Source organism: Anser brachyrhynchus (genome assembly GCF_964034855.1).
Source record: "Anser brachyrhynchus genome assembly, chromosome: 11".
NCBI classification, from domain to species: Eukaryota; Metazoa; Chordata; class Aves; order Anseriformes; family Anatidae; genus Anser; species Anser brachyrhynchus.
In genome coordinates, this window is record NC_137706.1 from 4,801,688 (window position 1) to 4,825,536 (window position 23,849).

A 23,849-nucleotide genomic window follows, 5' to 3' on the forward strand; every position below is an offset into this window, starting at 1 on the left:
TTCTTCAGCAAGTTTACAGGAAAGTGAAAAGACTTTCAAAGACAACAATAGACAATCTTTAAGACACATTTAAATCTCTGCATAGCCTAGATGAAGGTAAGTAGGAGAAAGGTAATATTGGTAAATAGGTCAACAAGGTAAATAGGAGAAAAGAAAAGTGGGACATGAGAAGCACTTAAAAATTGCAACTTCTTTTTTTCCTCATCATGTAAACAAATGTACTGTAATATTTCAAAATTAGTATTATCCTACCTCTGCAAAAACTTCTTGAAAACCCGCCTGTAGGCGTAGCCAGCTCTTCGTACTCGAATATTTTCTTTAAGACCTAAGTATTCCACTTGATGTTTTACCCTGTGGACAAAGCAAGATTTAAAATCTATTTTATTTTTAGAAGTAAAGAAAAGACTACTTGTAAAATGCATGCACATATGAAATAATAAAATTCATATATGAATCTATTTATTCTTGCATATTACCATGCACACTGCATGGCAGAACAACTACTCAGGGCAGGTAGACTACATTACTGAAATATATGCAGCAAATTTACCATAGCATTCCCTATTGTAGCCTAACTACCTACCTCCTAATTCATGTATAAATTTCTTCACTAATATTACCCATAAAAAGCCAAATAACTACCTACACAATTACATACCTGATATTCAAGGCAGTGGGAAATTGCATTCTTTTATTGTAGTTTTCACCTATGTTTTATATAGCTCAGACACTGACAGTTGCGCACAGCTCATTTTTGGCTGTTCTGGAGAAGAACCATGTCTGAGGAGAGGAGAAAGGCCCAAATTCCAAACTTCCAGAACACAAAGAATCAGAAATAGGATACCTTGGACAGTATATTCATAAAAAGCTAGCACTGTTCTTGACTTTACCATATTGCAAAGGGAGGGTCTGAGGATAGGCACAAGACTTGCAGAAGTGTGCCTGGTAAGCTTGCTCATGGCATACTTTAATTCTAAACAAAAACTGAGCTGGTACTAATCCAGCTGAAAGTGTTAATGGCTGTGGGGTGATTCTCCTGTACACACGAACTGAAACATCGTTATCCCAACACCATTACAGTTCCCTCATGCAAAACTCTCCCAGGTTCTAAACAAGGAACAAGTATTTCCCCATAAATCTTTTGGAACCTTTTCCTGTCTTTGGAGCTGTGGAACATATTTTAAGTTCTTTCTTACATATCCTGCTAGTCTGCTTTTTAATGCTTGGAGATTTGATTTGATTTGAAGAATTTCAGTTAACTTTGCTAACAATGTATGATTTGTGCTGTTTTCCTTTGTATTTCCGTATTTTTCTCATCTAAGTCATGTGGTTGAAAGAAGCAATGTCAGCTTTTAATTCTGAGATGTGGTGTTCAGGGGTTCTGTTGCTGTTTTTTTTATAGGGCAAATTATGCAAGCTTTAGCTTTCAGTCAGATGTAAGTTTTTAGTCCTGTAAGTTTAATAAACAGTATATAAAAATTCTTCACATATTTAAAAAAAAAAGTGAGTCTGTAAGGAACCATTTAATTTTAATCCTTTTTAAAGTACCGTTTCTCAGATTTTACAAATCAAGATATTTCAAATCTTGAAAACCCTCTAAGTTAATTTGGTGTTATTTCTTTAGGTATTTTGAAATGCTAAATTTCAATATAAATTTCATCACTTGTTGATATTTTTTTTTGGTAGAGACATTCTTTTCACATGACTCAGTATAAGGCGAAAAAAATTGAAATCTCATGCTACAAATGACAAAAGCCCTGTGGTTATTTCTTTTTAGAGCTTTTTATTAAAGAGAGACACCGCTCTTTTATCTTATAATAAAAAATACTGCACATCTTAAACTTGCTGTGTTCAAGGAATAAAGTATGTTTTGTACTTACTCTAAAAATTCTGGTACAGTAACAGTAGAAAATTGATAGACAAAAATACGTTTTCCTGTTTATAGCTTTTCCCTCCTGTTCACATCTGGAATAATGCACTGCAGCAACAGTATTACTCCCTTTTTCTTACTGTCCTGCCAGTATTAGTGTCCAGCAACAGAGAATTTGAGACATTTTTCTGTTTTTCTTTTTCTTTCTGAGAAAAAGCACACTGAAAACCTCCCTCCAGACATCAACCTCAAGCAGGTCAGGGTCTGGGAATTCAGCTAATGCAGCAATTTTGAATACACGTCCAAGTGGCTGTGCCAGGATCTGAACAAAAACACATTTCAAGGAACACCCCAATTTTTTGAATAACTGAGGTATTATACAAGGTTTAGGTATTATACAAAGTCTATCTTAAAGTACAAAATAATCTGAAATTATTCAACAGCTGTAGAAGGCTGAAGTGACATGGGTTGTATGAGCATTAAGATGGGCTTTTGTGAAGTTTCTCCTTACTTGATAACACTTCCACTGTCTAGTAACATGCTACTAATAAGCAGATTAAATATACTATTCCCATCATATTTTTAAGTATGGCAGTATGTGTATGATACAAGACTAAATGATCACATAAGAAAACCAAAAACACTACTGCAACATTCAGAAAAATAACACATACTCAGTTGTGTTTTTGTTTCCCTCAACAGAACTTTCTCATGGTAAAATCATGAAACGACAAAATTAAACAAGCTGAAGTTTGAGTTGATATATGCATATAATTACATTTATTTTTCCTGGAAATTTCACTAAATGTTACAGCATATGTATACAATATGATGTCAGAATATATGAGAAATGGCTTGAAAAGCGAAAGAATGTTAGTATTTGTAAACAGGGATGAAGGATTATCATCCTAAGAACTAATTCTGTTTGTAGTTGAGTTTGATACTATACAGTCATTTGTATTTCATTTATCTTAGCGTCACCAGTTGCTGCATTTGCTAAATACCATCCCTGTTGGGAGGGGGGAGAAATCTTACCCACTTTTATTCCGAAATGGGCTTCCTGAAAGCTGGCCTTTTGTCAGGATTAGGTTTTTTTTGTTTTGTTTCATTGGTTTCCTAGCAACACTTCCCACAATAATAGGCCTGTTTTCCAATATGTAAATGATTGATTTTAAAAGTGCCCCCAATTCATATTTTTTGCTTTGCTACAACTTTTAGACATACTTTTACTAGAATAACTTTCCTCCTTCGGTCCCAGTGTGGGTGAGAAATTAAGTGCTGCATAGTAGGATTTTAAAAGGTGGGAAAAGCTAGAGAAAGAGGGTCTACGTTTACTGCCAAGACCTAAATGACGCTTTCAAGGGGCAGTCATGATTGTGGCTTCTGTAAGTGCTCTACATCTGCATGTAATTGTGCTAGTCTGTGTGCCAAATGGCAGGAAGTGAATTCTGGCATGCTGTTGATGTGGTCAAGAATATTCTTTATCGGACTTCACAAATCGTTTCACCGTGACAAAAATAACTAATTGCTATTATCACACTTCTACCAATACCAGAAGTACTTGGTATATAATTAAAAATGTTAAATACTGTACCTGACCTCAGTGCAAGAAAGAAACGTATCTTTTTTTTAGATACTATGAAGATGTTAAAAAATACCACATGGTTAAAGGTGACTTAAAACAGATGCAATAAACCGAATTAATGATTTAGGCATCTATTTAAGGTCTGTATGAATGATATTCTAGTTATTTCTCTTTAAAGAGCTGGCTAATGAAACTTAAATGTTGGAAATTTAAAAGAAACAACGAAACCTATATTCTTTGCTATAGACACTTTTTTCTGTTTTTCTTTTTCTTTTTTGTTTGATACATGACAGCAAATACAGATGTCGCTGGCTTTCAGCTATCTAATAGAAGCTGCTTTCAAAGCATAGAGCAAAAGTTAGAATTGATGTGTAATGCATTTAGTGTGCAAATTCCATATGAAAAACAAAGTCTTTAATATACTTATAGTTTTACTGCTACATATTCTGCAAAAACCTAAGAACTGCTTCTACTAACTGCTTTTTTAGATCATGTGCCCAATTTATTGTCTGTAGGTTATAGGATTAAAAATTATGATTTTTTGGTGGCTGTTTTTTTGGCTCAGTGCTGGTTCTCATCGCATCCTCTCCTTATTCACATACCTGCTCTCCTCCCAGTCTCGAGGTTTCTTTGTCTCATTTGGTTTGATACAGCGAATGTAATGGGGTGTACACTTCATCAGGGTGCCAACGAGATCATTTGCTTGTTTCTGTAAAAATCAAGGAAAAAATAATAGGATCTGACCTGAAGAGAGTAAATCCTCTGAGAGAGTTCTAAAAATATCAACCATCTACTGATGATCCAGTTGACTGGATCCAGTTGGGTTTGTTTCTTTTCTCCAGAACTCTCTTGGGATAATATATAGCAGTAGCAGACCTGCACTTTTAGCCTGGAAACAATCTACAGAAAAATTCATGTATTTGCGTGTATGTGTAAGGTAAGAGGGAGAAAGTAAAAACAAAACAAAAACACCTGTTAATACTAAAAACATCCAAAATTCAGGAAAGGATGCTATTATTTTTATATTACTGGAAATTTTTCTGCTCTTTGTTCCTGTGTTTTTGCAAATCACTTTCGCTTTATCAAATAATTCTATTCTTACTATTTAAAACTTACCCACATTGGTCTCTATGAATATGTATGTAAAAGATGTATAAACACATCCACTAAGAAACTCAACACCTTCCACAAGTCTCTCACCTCAGGAAAACATTTTCAGTAAACAGAAGGCACTATTATCTCCAACCATGTAATATATTTAAACTACTATATAAAAACAGGGAGTGGGGAATGCATGTCATGGGGAATGTGTTAGGTGAACTTAACCATCAGAGTAAAATATACGGAAAGACACTGAAAAAATATTAATTTCCAAAGTCTTTAAGTATATCATATAAGCATATATTTTACAACCAGTCTCAAAAAAAAAAAAAAGACGCTTGCCTTCTAACACTTGTTGCTTTATTCAGCCCACACTATGGTCAATAGATAGACTTCTGTTAACTTCAGTGGGTGTAGGGTCAGGCCCTGCTGCATTTCTGCACTATAAAGAGACTAGTTATCTGTAGTTATTTGTAGGATATCAAGTGGCTGAGTGAAGGGGCTCATTCATTATGCACATGCAAGTAGTATTATCACTACCATCAATTGCTCATTTGGAAAATTCACTGCTGTAGAACGCAGATGAACAAAAGGTTTAATGAACAGTGATGCTGGGCAAAACATGATTCTAACAGCTGAAACAACGCATTGCTTTGCAGTCAGAACACTCCACTGTCTATCTTTTAAAAATATCTGGATAATAAAAACAAGCAAAGACTACTATTTTTTTTTTTTTAACTTGCACAAACACACACTAATATAACAAAAATTTAGTCATACTTTGATTTTACTGCCTGCAGTGGTAGGGCGACCCTTCTTGTCCACTTGAAGATTTTCAGGAAACAGAGCCTTTATAAAAGGCCTAGAAAAGAATAAACAAAATAGCATTGGTATAGAAAGACAATTAAATGCTGGAATGTCAAGAAATACGCTGTTAAAGTTGATAGTTGAGTAGAATATAAAGAGCTATTTATGTTAACTCAGAGTTGTATCGAATCTATTTTAAGATTACTATTTTCCAAGAGCTTCATTCGTCATAGAGATCCCTCAGTATTTTAGTGAGCCTTGTAAGGACATGTGATAACAGGTTTCAAGACTCAAAGCAAAAAGCACTTCCTAAAAGTCCTCAGTTAGTTAAAATAAATAACAAAAAATGTTTGTTAAAACAGTTCCTGTTCTGAGATAATGCCAAATCAGTGATAGCCTGCTTTGAGGCCAAAAAAATGTTTATCAATATACTACCTACACTTTGGTACCTTACATAATTACTGAGATTTGCAGAACATGAAGACTGAGTACAATGCAAGTGATGCTGTTTTTCTGTGATGGTTTACTTCCATTTTTATGCAAATCAGTTGACATGTTGTGAAGTAGTAGAGAAGTCAGGCCTTCTGCATCCATCTGAACTAGCACATTATTCCTAGCTTTAAGCAAGTTTTGCTTACGTACAAATCACTGCTCTGCATGAGTTCAATCAAGTCCATGAAAAGAACATCCCGATTTCTCTCGCAGAATCCATCCATATCATAAGATACCTGGGCCAAGGTGGAAATTGATTGTTTGTGGTAAGTTGAGAACCCAATAATTACAGAAAATTTATATCCTGTCCTCATCAGTAGCTGATCTGAACTTTGTGGTTAGTCTGGTATTACTTAAAGACAGTATAGTGATTAAAAAATTCTTGCATATATTAGTTAACTCTTTCACAACAAAGGAATTCAATCCATATACTTAAACTCAAAGAAAAAAATGGAACTAGTGAGTAGAATAAAATGCATGTGATTTCAATACTTTATAGAATAAAAATATTTAGCACAGTAAGGGTTTGCTGTTATTGAATATAACAGCAGGAAATCATGAATAGTCTGAGAAATATGCCCAAGTAACTGCATATAGGATCTGTAAATATTTCTAATTTGACTAGTACATTAAGGATTATTTTTATGCCTGAATGCTTTAAACCTACTGCTATTATAACCAACAATGAAGATTGAGGTATTTATTACATTTAATACTAGGTTTTGTTTAGTACAGTTGACAGCAGCAAGGCCCAGACATCTATCCTAAGTAAGGGACCTATGTCAGGGCACGTGTGTTTTAAGTTCCATACGTTGTGAAAGGATGGCACTGTCTCCTGAGATAATCTGCCTATTTAAAATCAGAATAGCCCTCTAGTGGTAATACTTCCCCCTTCCCTTCATGCCTGTTCTTTTCTCTTATAAATGCATTATGCAGAATTCAGTGATGATTTTCCATACTACCTTTCCAGCATAATGATGAATGATAAATCCTTGGTTCCAGCTGTTGAAATGTTCATGAGTCCCAATCTGCATCTGGAGTTTTTGTAGCAGTGTTTGGTCAGCCCCTTCTCCCACTGCATGCATTGTGGCACATACGTCATCTAAAATGCTCATAATTCCAGGGGGATTCTAATGCATTTGAGGAAAACAACAAAGTGAGGGGAAAAAAAAAAAAGCTCAATGCCTACCCCCAAAAGAAAATTCTTTAGTACAAAAACACAAGAGCAAAGTCACAGCAGGAAGAAATCTCCATCAATCTATACAGTTCATAGTAGAGGTTAATTTGTACACTAGCATGCAAACAGTTTAACGAGAGATACAAGTCCATGTAATGCTAGTGACAGAGTGGGAAATTATGCCTGTTTAATTAAGAACTTTTTAGAAAACTTTGCAAAGTAATCTTCTTTCTCGTTCCACCAAAAAATACCTATGTATATTACCAAAAATTACCTAATGTATACAGGAGCATATGTCATGAAATTGATGACAAATTTAGGTGGATGAAGTTGTAATTTCCAACCAGTGAATTTTTGAATCACGTTTATCAAACATGCTATCTTATGGTTCTCTTTTTGGCCAATATCTTAAATAACCTATCTTACAGCTCTTGTAAGATCTTATAAGATACCTTATGTAAGATTTATATATAGGCCTAGTATGACTCAGTTACTGAACAACAGTATTTGCATTTTTCTCATGAATGTTCTTGACAGCAAAGCAGTTGCCCAAATATTTTAGACAAAATTCTTTTTGTTTTTTTTCCCATTTATGCCAATTACTTACCACTTTGTTCTCTATGAGGTCACACACTATTTTGTTGTTAAAATAATCTATTGGAGTCCATCTGATTCCTTCTTGCACATATTCTTCCTGTTAAGTAAGAGGAAAAATGCAAATATTCCACGCACCATGGCTCTAGGGGTAGATCTACAATATACTACATATATGTTCTATTTACGTTTCGAAAAACCTGTCAACTCTGTTTCTGGGTAAAGAAGAGGAATGACCCATATGATGATTAAATCCAGCTCTCTACTGCCTAAGAGCTGAATTGGGATCCTTCTCTGTGCTCCCCACGCATTCTTTTGTCTGTCATAGCCATTGAGTAGTCACTAAGACAAGCAGGAATATTTTGCCAGTGCATTTATTGTCAAACTCCTTTGCAAATAGCAACAAAGTGAGCTTTATGTTGACAATGCAATTAAGTATCCATGTTCTAAAGTATTTTACAAAATAAGTTTGTGACAGGCATATCAAGGATCAGGTCCTCAAAATAACACATTCAGAAATGGACATAAAATGGAGACAACTCTACTTTTAATTTCTGTATACAATTACTATGACCATAAGGATAGAGACTGGAAAAAAAAACATACTGAAATTTGATTAAATTGATTTGCTTGGTTGCATACATATGAATCGAGCTAGACACTTAGAAGGTTATTTGTGTGCTCAACTGCATTGATCAGTTACTTTTATACAAAGGCAATTGTGTATGTGCATTCTCGAAAACACTGTCCTAAAGTCGGTGCCAGGCCTGAGCTCATACTGTACGCAATTACTGTCTCAGCTGCATTATGTCTGCCCTCCCATGCAGAAGCTCCCATTCACATAAAGAGAGGTTTTTCAGTGAGACTGTGAGCAGAGAAATGCAAATACACTCAGAAGTATTTGTGCATTTGCCACAGGGATCTATTTTGTATACACAAAAAAAAAGAAACGGAGAGGGGAATGGGTGTGGAGGAAACTAAGAAAAGTATTCCCATTTTACTCTGTCACGTCCAATGAAAGCACAGGGATGGAATAGAACTGCAGTTTTCCATTCCTGTCAGTGAGTCAGAGCACACAGCAAGTCTAGGCAGTCATATGACTACATTAGTACACAGTATGACGGACTCGCTTGGTTTACATTTTTAGGGTTAGCCAACAGCAAAGATTTTGGTTTGGTTTGGTTTTTTGTTTCTTGCTTAACAAGGCAAATTTTATTGTTAACAGATGATGAAACCTTACTTTTTCTACCAACTGAGAAAGTGATAGCTCCTTCTATGAAGTCAAAAATAATGTCTGGTTACCTGTTCTGCTTTCAGTGTCAGTTCAATAAAAATCTGCTGCAGTTTTTCATTAACGAAGTTGATACAGAACTGCTCAAAGCCATTTTTCTACAGAAAAAGAAACAAAATTATTCTCATGCAGTAATTCTTAGTTCTTATGTTGGCATTAGTAGGAGAAGCTTCATAGAAATATTGTCAATGATGGATAGGTTTCTGATTTTATAGGCGTTGTGTGTAATCTCAGATCTTTGTTTTAGGATCAATGACCCTCCAAAGTTTCTTTGAGCTTTTTTCAATATTTTGTGTTTACTAAGTGAGACATTAGCAGCAAGAACTTTACGTCCAAGAAGCTGTCTTTTTTTGGCTTCTATTCTGCCCCATTTTTTTTTTTTCCTGTTAGATTTTTTCCCTTCTAAGTAACAAAAAACTGTCAGGTCAGATCAGCTCAAATGCTGAATGTTGCATCGTCTCACCTGGAATATTTCAAAGCCGTAAATATCGAGGACACCAATATTATACTCTTCATGGTCCTTCTCCATAGCCTTATTAATGGACTAATAAAACAAATACAAAACATAAAACAAAGTGAAGCTTAAAATATTTAAATGGTATATTCATAAACCTTTATATAAACACAGAGTTTCTTCAGAAATAACATATTGGAATGGAATACATATGTATTTAATAGGGTACTTTACTTTTTAATAAAGTGTTATTAATATCTAGGAAATGAACATTATACTACCCTTTTTTCCAAGTCAGTGAGCCTTTGAATTTTCTGTTTGTAAAAATCTTCCTCCTTTGGAGCAACTGGCTCAGTGCAGTTGAAGAAAAAAGAGTGAACAAAAAAACAGACCAGCTTTAAGTCTGATATTTGATGCGTTTTGCAGATAGTAACATGATTTTTTTCACCAATTTCTGTAGTCCCCTATTTCATATAGCAGGAATTTCAGAACTGTCATGAACAGGAAGGCTTCTGAGATACTAGCAGTGCCAACACAGAGCAGATGAGCAGACATCATTTAATCTAGCTAACATCTGTGACCAAAGGTGAGGTTTATCCCCTGCCAATTCAGCCTACAGTGTCATCCTGAACAGAAAGCACTGCAGCATGGAGAGTGGAGTTTGAGCATTTGCTCAAATGCCACAGTATCAGGATGCTGAAGGAGATTCTCTGCAGGAGAATGGGGTAAGAGAACAGGGGACAAGTAACATAACCTATTTATTCTGCTCATTTGAAAATGCTCAATTCTGTAGGAGAAAAATAAGGCTGATTTCAGAGAAGTATGGATGGTGACAGGACGGAGATGTCAGAACATCATACAGGTCAGTTGTGGCAAGAGACTGAACAAATGCAGCGCTGAAAGCACAGCTCATTTGCTTCAAAGGAAGTGTAGCATTTGTAATATAATCAGTGCCTTGTATGTGGTCGTGTTCCCACTGTACTACTCAGTGCTGCTGCTAAGGCTTAGGCAAAGGAACATATACTGGGTGCAAAAAAGATGGAAAAGAAAAGCTCTGCAAGGAACATTCCCACTGTATCAATACTTCAACAGAATCAAGGAAATACAACTTACATCCACCAAGTAATCAAAAACACGGGCATGAAGGGCCTTGGCCAGTGCATCCCTGGTGTAGCAAGCTTGTTCCACGTTTAGTGTTACATTAATGGACTCAGATTTGCCTCCCCACTTGCTGTCCATCTGTCTGCTGGTCAGTTTTTCCTTTAGGCGGTCCTGGTTAATTCCCAGGAGGAAAGCAGGGAAAGCCAAAACTGTAAGAAAAATCAAGGTTGCTAGATTATGACTTATACACTGAACCAGTGCACAATAAAAGAAAAAAAAGTAGCTGTATCACTAGTAACAAACAGCAGTAATAAACCTCATGGGGCATGCAGCTTTAAAAAAATAAATAGGTATTTATGTCTTAAAAATTCCTCTAAGCTTCCCAAGGAAATTTTCAGGTCCTTGGGTACATGGATTTCAATTAAGATAAACTACCTCAATGTAAAATAGTCATCTATTTCTGTACCTTCAGTCCTTCAAACATGTAAGCTGTCTTAAGCCATAGTTTTGAACTATACGGTTGATGGAATGGCTGGAGGAGATGGAAAGAAAAAACGAAGCTCACACATTAAGTAAAATTGAAGCAATTGAAAAAAAATTTGTAAATACATGAAACGTATAAAATATAATAAGGAAAGAGTACTATTGCTTCCTAAAATCCTTTCCCTTTCTTCCTCTAAGAATATTGCAAAAAGTCTTAAATTCCCTTCCATTTATTTGTTTTTTAAACCCTTGTTCTGAAACTACAGGGAAAATTCTGGTTCCCCTTGTATAAAAGCAGAGCAGAAAAATACACAGATGTTAGCTGCAGGTGTCACACACCTTAAGGAATGGGAAAAGAGAAATTGCTTAAAAGCATATGGAAATAGCTCCCAAGGGTCGGTCTCTTGGAGTTACTATTGTACTTCCACTAAACCACATAATCCTCTAACAATGTTTCATCCATGTTCCATTGCTTTCAGATCTGCTCCACTGGTGTGAGGAGGATGTAAAATAATCACCAGGACAGCAGCCACTTGAGCTTCACACACCTGTAATATGACAGCATGATCTGGCTTCTTTAAACCCTTTACTACATTAATCCAAAAGTATTTTTAGAACTGTTAATAACTGCCAGCTTTCAGAATTCGAAAACTGTTTAAATTTACCCAAGGGTACTAGTAACCAAGGAACTATCCAAAGTTGAGTCTCTAGCAGCATCTCTGATAACTCACTGAGAACATGAAAAGGTTAAACATCATATATTTTAAAAGGCAAGAGACTGTAGGGAAGTATAGACCAAATATGCTCACATATACTGTAAAGATTCCAGAATAAATATTTAGCCAACATTACTGTAAGGATTTATGAGGAAAGTAAAATGATAAGAGCCACATCAAAAATTCCTCCTTCACTGTGCTGACAATTTACTGTAAAGGAAGCAGAACCAAACATAATATAACTCTACACTCTTAACGCAGAATCATAGAATGGTTTGGGTTGGAAGGGGCCTTAAAGATCATCTAGTTCCAATGCTCTGCCTCAGGAAGGGACACCTGCCCTAGATCAGGTTTCTCAAAGCCCCATCCAGCCTGGCCTTGAGCACTTGCAGGGATGGGGGCATTCACAGTTCTCTGTGGAACTTGTTCCAGTGCCTCACCACCCTCTGATATAAAATAGCAGCAAGAGGCAAGAGCTGAAGGATGCCAGGTCAGTACATTACAAATAAGGAAATATTTCCAGGGTAGATGTATCTGATAACAAAGCATGGAATGAGAAATTTGAGACAAGGAAGATAACATTTGTAGTATGTAAATTCTGAGCTTCAATGCATTTTCAAGGCTACTCTGTTGGATGTGTGTATGTATGCCCAAGCGCTAACTGTGTACCTGAGACTAGAGATACTCTACAAGTTGATAGCTGCTTCCACATGAGGATGATGTCAGACAAACCATTAAGAAACTTTTTTTTTTTTATGAATGACTGTTGGTGCACTGAATGGAGAATACTTTTAAGTTTGCTTGAAAGACGTTCTCACAATTTCAATTATTTCATACTTAAGACTGGAAAAAGATTTCTTAAATTCAAAATTACATTTCTGTTAAAGTCAATGGCATTGTACTAGACAGAACAGGGGCCTCAGTACCATTATTGTTTTTGGAAAAACCTAAATTAGCAGCCTCACACTAAAAGAAATGATGCACTGTGTTTGGATAAGAAGCTCAAGATGGCAGTTCAGCTCATGCCATCTGGGTTTCAGCCCACTGCTAATTCTGCAACAGTTTCCAGAGGTACTTACACTCTTCACTTTCCACTCCTGCATAGTTGCCAACTTCTTTGAAGCTGATGTTTCCCAAATGAAGTATTCCAGCCACTATTTGTAGTACCAATGCCTGCTCTTCCGCAAAGATCCCAATCACACTCATTGCATGCTGGAAGAAAAAAAAGTCAACAAAACTGTTCAATTACTTTCACCATAAAAGCTTTTTTTAAATTTTTTATTTTAAAAATTTTAGTTTATGAAGAGTTCAAATACTTAATGCATCCAAATTACATTACAGCCTGAATTATCTAAAGGTACCAGATATCCTACTTGAGCATTTTTATTTTTTAATAATTATATACAGAAACATCTACACCATTTAGAACATGAGTTAGCAAAATAAATTCTGGAAAAAATGTAGTACTGAAATAGCACCTGCCCTTGAGTGTCACACTGAAAATAAATTGTTTACTGCAAAATGGGGAACAACGAACCTAAGAGACAATGATTTTCTTCCTTCTATGCATAGTTTTTCTACTGAGACTAACAATTGTGAAGAGGTACTAGATGACTCTCAACATTACAGTAGCACAGTCTGTCTGGTTTAGGCTATTTCAGCTATTTATTAGAAAGTGATCCAGCACAACATTGTGTGAGCCAGTCTAGAGTACATGACAACTTACAAAATGTCTTTTCAACTTACTCTTTTTCCAAAATACCCAATTAGCTAGAATGTAGAAGTAATGATTTTTTTTTTGAATGCATTTATAAGTGTGCTACAAATAGAAATAAGAAGACATGTTAATATGCTTATTTTAAGTAGTGATTTTCCAATAACAGGAAATCAGGAAGTTGATGTGACCTCCATAAATGTTACACAATGAACTGACAACAATATTGGGTAAAGATTTCTAATCTATGCTTTTTAGGTCCCTTTATCCAGCCTTTCAGTTGTGATGTTTTAAATAGGAACAGAAGATAAGGCACCACCAAGAATTCAGCTAAAAGGGTGCTCTTTTGTATTCTTTTGTATTTTCTTCTAATGGAAATTCCTGAGTGTGTTTGCATTTTCACATTTTATACTGCAGATTCTAAATGTACAATTCATCTGCGCACAATTCACAAAATTTTCACCCTTATGAGAAAGGACAAATGGAAAACAAAACACCTCCCTATCAAAAGACAGATTTGTAGCCATCTTCTCAAGATTCTTAGATTGGATCTCCTCAGATCTCCTGGATCTCCTCTTAGATAGGATCTCCCCTGGGTTAATACATAATCTTCTCCGGGTAAAATACCATTTAAGTTACCTCTATGTGAATTTCTCATTCCCACATTAATAACATCAATATCTTTGCAATGGGCAGTGAAGTGAACATACATCCACCACTACACAAATCAGCATCAAAAACCCACCAGTGTTTCTCGGAAATCAGATTTGTCATTGATGTCATCTACTTTGTAGGACCCAGATAGACTCAGATAGTAATAGTAATCCATAGTGGTAATGCCAAGACTGCTTTTTTGTTCTGAAGATGCCCCTTCGATCAGCTACAAAATAAAAATCCCAATATTAGGCATCATATAACAACCTTCAGCACAGATGAAGCTGGTCAGAAACAGGACTGAGTCTGAAATTATTAGGAAAGAAGGGTAATACTGTGCAAAGTTTGTAACCTTCCTATTTTTTGCTAAGTGAAAGACCAGATATTCCTTCCCCCCTCTCATAAATGGTTTGGTAAATGTCTTCTGTTATCTTTATCTCAAAGATTAGGCAAAGCTGGTTTTCCAGTCTTCAATGTTTTACCTAAATCCTCAGGAGAAACATATTTTCCATATTTATTGAAAGGCAGGCACAGTTGTGCAGACATACAGCTGCAATAGGAAGGAATGAACAAACTGATCTCAGAACAGAGTAGTCAAAACCCCAGAGTCTTCAAACTGCCTACATCAAAAAGCTTCTCCTAGACACAGAGGAAAATTTGCAGGGCACTGCAAACTGTTCGTATACCTCAGAAAAGGAGAATACACAGTTCCTGGAGCAATTCCAGCTCCAACTCAGCTTTCCATCCTCACAACAACACTTCAACTTTATGTGATGCCGTTGACAGTCACTTACTATGTACTGTCTTTACTCTAGTTTTGTAGAGCTAGGTCAGCAGCACTTAAGCAGATAAGAAACTCTAAATAAAGGACCAGCGAAGGCTAGAAAAGGCTTTTGTAACATAAATTCAGAGGATTTTTGGAGAATTCACCATACTGATATAATCCTAAGTGTCCCACAAAATAGAATTAAATCTCTCTTTCACAGCAGAGCTACAGAATTTCAGAGCAGAAAGTAAAATTATATAAGCCAGTTTAAAACGAAATTTGTTTGAAAGTTCTCATTTTCTATTATATTCTATTGCATTTTTCCATATGGGAGATCACACTGAATTTCCAAGTTCGGCCTCTGAAATATTGAAGTAATTTCTTTAGAGTTAAAAGGCAGCTATATAGGTCTATGTCAGATGGTGCCTTAAGATGCTATAAAGTTTCCCAATGATATCCAGATTATCCTTTTGAAAACGTGTTCAATAATCTCATTGGGTTGAGAATGACTTTTCAACCAAAAGGAATAACAGGTACAAGTTATTTTAAATAAATCATAAAAGAGCTGTAGGCTTCTGACCTGGTAAAAAATGTGAAAACTCCTCTCTCCAGGATTCCTCATTACAACTCGAGATTTTTCCAGTAGGAAATTGGAGATTTTTCCTCCATCTGGCTCTCCACCTGGGCTAAACTGGATTTCAAAGTATTTCCCCTGCAATAAAGTTGTTGAATGACTAGTAAATAGTAAATCATGCACTACTTGTACTATATCTCAAGGAAGGTTAGTAGCATATTTAATCGTTATAGATATTGTGACTCAGCTACCTCAAGATTTACCAAAGCTTAGAATCTTGAACTATCACATCTTTCCTTCTTTCTTCACTTATACAGTGCTAGACTAGGGATAATACGTCATGCAGTAATGCAAAGGTAGAGAGGAAGTGAGGGGCTTCTTTTTCATTGCTGAGACTCTTGCTTAGCATAAAGGAAACCGTAATGCCCACCTGTACTGAAAGTAAATTTAACAGATTTATGACCAATGGCAAACGCAGTGTTCTGCTTGGAAGCAAGGTAAAGCAATTATTTTGTCCTTTTAGGGAGACATTAATCGTACTAACACTCATGTTGGCTTAGGAACAAATAGCAAATTTGTAAAGCCTATGTGTAACTTTTAAAAACAGAACCTACAGTATGTTAGCTAGTGAGCAGTTACTTCACAATAGTACCTTGAGTACTTTATAAGGACACACTGAAAATAATTCCTGCTTTCTGTACATACTAATAAAGGTATTTAATTCTCATCATATAACTCTAAGGATGCTTTTATGTATTACTAATATATATATATTATTGCATATATTTTACTAACCTGGATGGTTTGTTGCTGTTATTTGCTTACAGACTGAGAATTTTATAAATTTTGACCAGTACATATTGCAAGACTAACAAGTGTATAGTCTATACAGAATTAAAGAGGCCTCTCAACATATACTTTACGTTTTAAAACAGTCTATATTTAATATAGTTTTCCTTCATTTGTATTCATTTTATATTACACTCCTGAATAATTTTATTTATACTTTATTTTATATTTTATCCTGATATATATTTTATCATGAACAATATAAACAATTTTATATTAAACTACTGAATAATAATATAACACTATAGAAGTTGGAAGCATGAAGGAAATCTCTAAGAGACGGACTTACAAATCTGCTGGAGTTATTGTTCCGTACAGTTTTTGCATTCCCAAAGGCCTCTAGTAAAGGGTTGGACTGTAGAATTATATCTTTCACGTGCTAAAATTTGAGGAAACAAAAGAAATAGAGATTCAGAAATAATTTTTTTAACAGCCTTTTGTTTGCTTGTTTTAAGTTCTTAGAGTTTTTCTAGAAAACCATGACATCTAAATTATATATAAAAAAGTAATAAAGACCGTATCTGGAAAATATCCTCATGGATGCAATCTTTTTTCAGAGCTTTCATCTTTTTGAAGCTTCTTAGTTTCTGAAGAAAATCTTACAAAACTGAACAAAATGCCTGAGGCTGCAAACAACTGGTCCTTCTGTTCACAGTTGGGCAAAACAACACAGCCAATAAATTGATATGGTTTTGTTTTTTCTTTCATCATCTTGTTTTTCAGCAATTTCCTTTCTCCACATAAGCACTTAGATCACTTTGAGGGTCTGCAACCGCAATGTATGAAGTCAGAACATGAAATGTAGACTTCTCCAAGTATTTAAGCAACCTGTTTGAGGACCAGTGATGCTGCTACCTAGCTATCTTAGACAGCCATACAGTCTGTTACTATTGTTTCTGTATCTGATCCTAGGAGTTGGAAGTATGGTCTAGCTATTAGTTTCAGAAGAAACTTAATGCATGCTGGGCTGTATAAAGAAGATTGAATTTTATTTCAAGTGAAATTTCTCAAGGCAACTGGCTTTACTTCATGGGCTTCTTCTGTAGATAGAGCAGACATTGGTAATACAGTTAATAAGAAAAGGAACTATTTGTTGTTTCAGATAGCTTTCAGATACTCTACTTTTGATTAGATAACCTGATGAAACAAGATGATGTTCCTGCTGTTGGCTCTCTAATGCATGCCTACAAATCAGAGACATAACAGAAGTAATAAAAACATGAAAAGCCAGTTCAGTTTTCAATGCAATACCAGTCCAGGAGGAAAAAAAAAAAAATCACACCTACTAATAGAAGATTGCTTAACAAGGTTAAGAACGATAATTAAAGTAACTTTTACACCACCTTAACTAAACATATAAATATTTACGCTTTTAGACATAATTTAGTGTGAGAGCTAAAAAAAACTTAACAGAGATCATTCTAGTTTTGTGGGTTTTCTCCTCACACAGGTGGCCCAGAGACCTGCAAGCAAGCAGTTCAGTATTCTCTTCAGCTGACTCCCTACTGTTGAGGACTTGTATATACTTATAGCTGATCACAAGCTTCTGCAGTTAAGTGCCTACTGGCTGCCCGCATCTGCCAAGACTTTGCCATTCTACCTCTGCACTCAATCTTCAGACAATGCTTATGCTTCAGTATTGCCCTAAATCAACTCACCTGTACTTTAGGGCCACCTCCTGAAATTTTGGAGATATAGCTCATAATATATTTAGCAGCCACAGTCTTTCCAGCGCCACTTTCCCCGCTACGAAAAAAGGAACACAAAAATGTACCTGTTAGTTTTTAACTAACTCTAAGAATGGAGTAACTTATGTTTTATCTTTTTTAAGTATCTTAATATTGAATAATAGTACCATAATAATGAATAATAATAAGTGTTTTACATCAGGAAAGTTGGTAACACAGACTGCAATACAGTGTTGTAGCATGGTTACTTGTATATTTTTATGAATAAATAATTCTGATTAAATCATCCTGCATGGATACCAGAATCTCTATGAGATTTCAAAGTCAGAATATAATGTAAATTGAGAAATAAATATACTTAAACCAATATGCTCAAAAGAGCACAAGTGTGTAAAGAACTCAATTCTCATTTAAATTTAACGGGATTTCAGATCTCAACACAAAAACTCATTTGAAAATCCAAGCCCTGAGTGGCATGCCAGATGCCTACTTCTTTTGTTTTAGGTGTTCCTGAATGAAATAATGAGACATTATTAATCACATCCTGAATGACGGAAGAACCACCTTCCGGTTCCTATGCCTCTTGACACAGGGTACAAGAAATCTTAATATTCCATACTAGCTTTAATAATTCCTTCCTTCCGTTTGAATATTTCACTTCAATGGTGAATACAGTTTACATTAGATTTGTTTTATTCTGATTATTAAGAGTTTCTTAAGATAGAAAGGAGATCCAATCCAACCTTAACTGTTTATTTCATACCTTAAAGCTAACCTCATTTCAACAGAATTTCTCCAGCCTTACATAAATCTTGCTGCAAATTAGCTTTGCCCTTAATGAATCTACCCTGACCTCAACAACTATAGGAATACAAAAAACAACATAAGGATGTCTGTTCAATGTCACAAAGATATCGGAAATACTTTTTTTTTTTCCTTGTGTGAAAACCTGTGCCATCGTTAGGCTCCTGAGTAATTTCTACGAATGTTGACTCTTCTGTCCTGCGCCTACTTGTTCCTGGATGTGGATCAACTGCACATCTTTTCCTGCACAAATTTTAGCTATGTTTGCCAGAGAAACATCAGCATGTCCTGCACAGGAAGAGGACTTGCTGAGAATGTCTACTCTTAGCTCCTTATCAGCATGACTAATGGAGGCATTTACAAAGGCTTAATTCTAAAAAAGCTTCCCAAAGCTTCCAAAAGGTACAGAAATACTGGCAGGAGTTTTCTTTTTCTTTTTTTTTGGTCAGAAATATTTTCAGGTGTTTGTCTTCTCCTGACTGCAGTTTTACAGATCAAACAGGATACTTAAAAAGGTGAAAAAATACTTCTTGATCAAGTATGGATCATGACTTCTGTTATTAAGTCATCTTTTCCTAAACATCAAGGAGAAGAAAGCCTGTATTATTGGTATCTAGGACATTCACAGGAACAGACCAAGTTTGTTAGATAGCAAACCATATTTGGAAGCCTGTATCAACAGTATTTAAAGATGTTTTAGAAAAAAATATTTCTTCAAACCTAATTTGCTCAAAGTAATTTGCTTATCCTATTGCAGAACAGGACAGAGAAGCCAATCTACCCCAAAACATATTCTTGAGTTTATATACGCATTTTTCAACTGATTACAGACAAGGATCTGGGGTCAAACACTGAATAAATATGATCAGATGTTATTTAACAAGCAGTAAAAATGTAATACATTTCTTTAAGTTTTTATTTGATGCATAAATTATCCTTCTCTTTGTTCAAATTAAGTATGGTTTACATTACTCGTTCCATAGTGTCTGTCCTGGAAATCAATATGGAGGAATATAATTCCATTTTATTGTTACATCTCTGTTTCAGTATAAGTTATCCTTTATATTAAATGAATTTGGCCAAAAGACTGCCTTTCAGAGTTTGCTGTAGATTTATGCATGCATACACTTTTTCTCAGTTTTATAAGTTTACTGATCAGAGACCAGTAAACAGGTCCAATTAAACTACAGTTGAGCAGCATGAGACGTTCTTTATGAACTGAAGTAATTTTATCTGATGAGATGGTGTCTTTCCCCCAGTAAAGCACAGGTACTCTACTGCCATAGGGGAATTGTGGCATTCCTGGCAAATGATTCTCATGCAGAAGCTTTTTCACATACATTTTAGTGCTCTGTTGCTACTATTTAAGATGAGTTAAGAATCATTTTCTAGCTTGGTAGTTTTAAGTATGTTGGAAGTACAGTGGTTTTTAAAGGTTGAAAAAGTAACGATAATGGCTTAAAGTGAGAAGTGTATTATGGTACAATTTTCTCAGAAACTTTTCTTACTAAAAATAAATCATTATATAGTCTCTATCACTAAACAAAAAAGAACGCACTGAAAGGCATCATATTGTTTTTCTAGCACTATTTGCAATTCCAGAAAAGTTACATTATGTTCAGCAAAGTCAATTAACACTTAGCTGAAATCAGAATAAGAGGGAAAGTTTTTAGCTCCTTCCTTCCTCCCCAGAGGAAATATAATCCAGTGAGTATAGAAGCAAGACCCAATACAGAGCCTCATTCTTCTCTCTAAAATTAATTTGCTGAGTGACATTTAATATTGTCTCCCTGGCTATAAAACAATGCTAGTTATCTACATAATCAGGACAAGGTGGAAATTCTAATACTAAATTTTTATAACGAACACTTGGCTCTACCAGCAAAGAACACCACATATGTAAAATATTCTGTCATGTTTGAATAAGCTTTCTAGTTTGCTTAAATACAAAATTTACTTTCTCCAGTGATGTTCAGAGACCTCAGCAGCATAACAGCAGTGATATATTTTCCCCTCTGAAACAGAGAGCTTTTACCTAACTTTTTTTTACTACATTAGACTTGCATTTCTACTACTTCCTCATTAAAATTCAGCCATATTTCCAATTAGATTCTGTGTAGACGTTTTAGAACTATCAGACATTTGAGTCTTCTGGAAGTTTGAGGCACAAAAGCTGACTAGAAATCTCATATTAAATTTTTAACTTGGTAGACTTAAGATAGATAGATAGTTGTTTGCTATATCTCCTGGCAGAAATCACAGAAAGAAATGGAAAATATAGTCCTCAACTTTATAGAGAGGTAAAACCTTAAGAATAATCTGAAGAAATATTTATAGCTACACAATAGAAAAATACTTATCATAACCTCCACTCTCTTAACTAAAGGACGGTGATAGACCAGAAGGAATTAAAAGCCACAACAGACAATCCTTCTTAATTAAAATCTTGATTAGACAACTCATTGTTGCTCGTTTCGAAGGGCTGCCATTTCTAGTGAGGAAGAAATATGAACGGTCTGCTGTAGCAGACACAGATTTATCAGCTTGGTTCAGTAGAGGCTTCAATTAAGTATCACGCTTCAGTACAACATAAGCTCAGTAAGAAATCCAACTACAGCATAACTGCATTACTCGTATGAGCAATCTTCCTTTGTAATTCCGCCTGGTGCATACTAAACTAGGGAAGAAGCTTGCAGATGCTGCTCCCTCCTCCCACCATAGCACACATTGCACCTGTATTCAGCCCAGCCAGAATCCAGCCCAGGAATAACTTCATTGTTTACACTGTTAACAGCCATTCAAAATAACTCACGGCTCCTCAGCTATAATTAGACATGTGTACATATAATTTTCTTAAAACATACACATATATACTGCAATTATTCCACTAATGAAACAGTCTTTCCCAGCCCTGGAATGGTTGGTCAGTGAGGATTTTCTCTTTTTCATTAGTATTATCATGTAAAAAGATTATTTTTGGTTACTATCTATGCAGTCTTTCAGAGAATTGTATGTTCTTTTGGATCTGCCTTCTTAGTTAATTCAGTTGTTTTTTTTGAAGAGGAGGAACTTTTCCCATCAGCGTCCAAACGCATTAGTAAGAATCCTGGAACTCAATGTCCTGTGAAAAGGTTGAGTGGTCCCCACATACAGATAGGTTCCTGACCACAGTGGGGTGCTGCTGGGACCTTCCTTCACCTGCCTGGAAACCTACATCTGGTCCCCACAGTTTGAATGCATGACCCCTCCCAGGTCTGGAGGTGGATGCCACAGGTGCCCAAACCACATGCTGTGGAAAGACAGAGCTGTGCAGCAACCCCATCCCCATCATTGTTTTGTCTCCACGTGCACCATAGGCTAGACTCAGCCCACTCTACACATGATTTTGTCCCTTCCCTCTTTGCAAACCTTTCTTTAAAAATGTTGACTGACATCTTGAGGATGGGGGAAAAAAAAGAAAAACAATGGACTTGTTTCTGTACTAGCTTGCTCTGTTTCTTTTGTTCCATTAGGGATTTCCAGTGAAGCCAATCCAACTTTAGACTGTTAGACTGGCTGCGAAGAAGAGAAGCAAATCAGTACCTCATTGCATTGCCATCATCACTCATTTCCCACAGGATAAATTTTTATGGAAAAAGTTATGGTTCACTGAAATGCAAAGGTTTGTATGAAGCTGCTTACATTCCACAGACTTCTGTGGAGCTGAAGACAAACAAATGGAGCTGTATCTCAGTTTTCTGACAATCAGCAGTTTGGGGACGGTAATGGTAAAATCCTTGGCAGCTATTAGGTGAAACTGATGCTGTGATAGTAGACACATAGCTAGCTAAAGCATCTGCTTAACTCAAGAGCTGCAGGATGTTGGGAACTTCTAGTCTGCTAGCAATTTCAGTGCTTTCTGGTCCATGAAATAACATAAAATGGAAGCAACAGAATGCCAAATTTCACAAAACTTCCCTTTTAAGCCAATCTAGTCATTAGAAATTTTGATGTCATTCTAATCGCAAAATATGGGATATAGCTAAACAATTTAAATGAACTGTGGTCAAAAGGATTAAAATATCATGCAAAACAAAATCAATTTTATGAAAGGCTCAGTTACCAATTTCACAGAAATTAACTGTGTCCCAAAAAAACAAATACTACCATGAAAACTACCTGTAAGTCTAGTCTGCAGTCTTTCCAGTGTTTGTAATAAGAAAAATCATAGGACAAATAAAAAATGTTGAGAGTAAGAGGAACTCTTTGAAATATCCCTGGAAAACATGATTTTTCTTGTTTCAGTTTTGCAGTATATTTTAATTAACTCCAGCATATTTTGAATAGTCTGTGCATATACTGAGAAAAAATTCACTCTGCACAGACACAACGCACACACTCTGAAGAGTGTACCATCCATCATTTACGCACAAGAATGCTCTCAAGAATTTAACCTGTGAATTCAAAAAGGCCTGTGACTCCACTCTGAAAATGTGACTCCTCTGTATACATTACTTTGAGGCATTAGCAACATACCAAAAATTGTGCTTTCTATTAACAGTCCACCACAGTTTAAGAATTTGCACTATAAATTTAGCTTAATATGAAATACTGAAGGTCTGGGATGTTATTTTGTACAAAAATCAAAATAAATCTCGATTTTACTCATTCCTAACAGGTCTGAATTTGACCAAATGGTACTAGTAACTTCATCATGGCAACAGGCATCAATTTTCCCCAAAAGATAACAGCTCAGGGATCAGTTTAGAAATATGAGAAGCAAGATATGAGCTTTGGGCTTTTTAAGTTATGTGGCACCATGTAACAGCAGCCTAGAAATAGGGAGGCCCTCGTAGGACAGCTCAGCATCACAAACTCTTAATGCCTGGCTGACCTTCCTGAATGTAAAACCAACAATTTCTGCATACCTACATGCACTTTTTACTAATACTAAGAGGGACACCTGTCGGTTTTTCTAGTGTAACCAACCTGTCACCCAGAAATGCTCTGCCTGAATGACCCCCAGGCATAAATCCAAATAACACAATGAATGTAACTTACAAACAATTATTCCTCACAAGCTCTCTAGGCAGCTCATTAGTGAGATATGTAAATATTATACCTGTTTTCACAATGAATCATTCAGTAGG

The 23,849-nt window shown here is 35.6% G+C and overlaps 1 protein-coding gene across 7 annotated transcripts in view; it reads right to left on the reverse strand.

The window, feature by feature from the left end:
• Positions 1–23,849, reverse strand: part of MYO1E (myosin IE) — a 94,814-nt gene that overhangs the window by 23,450 nt on the left and 47,515 nt on the right. For all 7 annotated transcript variants that reach the window (XM_080607999.1, XM_080607998.1, XM_080607997.1 and 4 more), the window contains 14 exons: positions 17,887–17,974; positions 16,518–16,607; positions 15,386–15,517; positions 14,131–14,265; positions 12,751–12,883; positions 10,485–10,681; positions 9,381–9,461; positions 8,929–9,015; positions 7,640–7,726; positions 6,818–6,985; positions 6,006–6,091; positions 5,337–5,418; positions 4,058–4,164; positions 253–351 (listed from right to left, as the gene is read on the reverse strand). In XM_080607999.1, the coding sequence (XP_080464125.1) occupies positions 253–351; positions 4,058–4,164; positions 5,337–5,418; positions 6,006–6,091; positions 6,818–6,985; positions 7,640–7,726; positions 8,929–9,015; positions 9,381–9,461; positions 10,485–10,681; positions 12,751–12,883; positions 14,131–14,265; positions 15,386–15,517; positions 16,518–16,607; positions 17,887–17,974 (1,572 nt within the window). The remainder of the gene's footprint in view (positions 1–252; positions 352–4,057; positions 4,165–5,336; positions 5,419–6,005; positions 6,092–6,817; positions 6,986–7,639; positions 7,727–8,928; positions 9,016–9,380; positions 9,462–10,484; positions 10,682–12,750; positions 12,884–14,130; positions 14,266–15,385; positions 15,518–16,517; positions 16,608–17,886; positions 17,975–23,849) is intronic.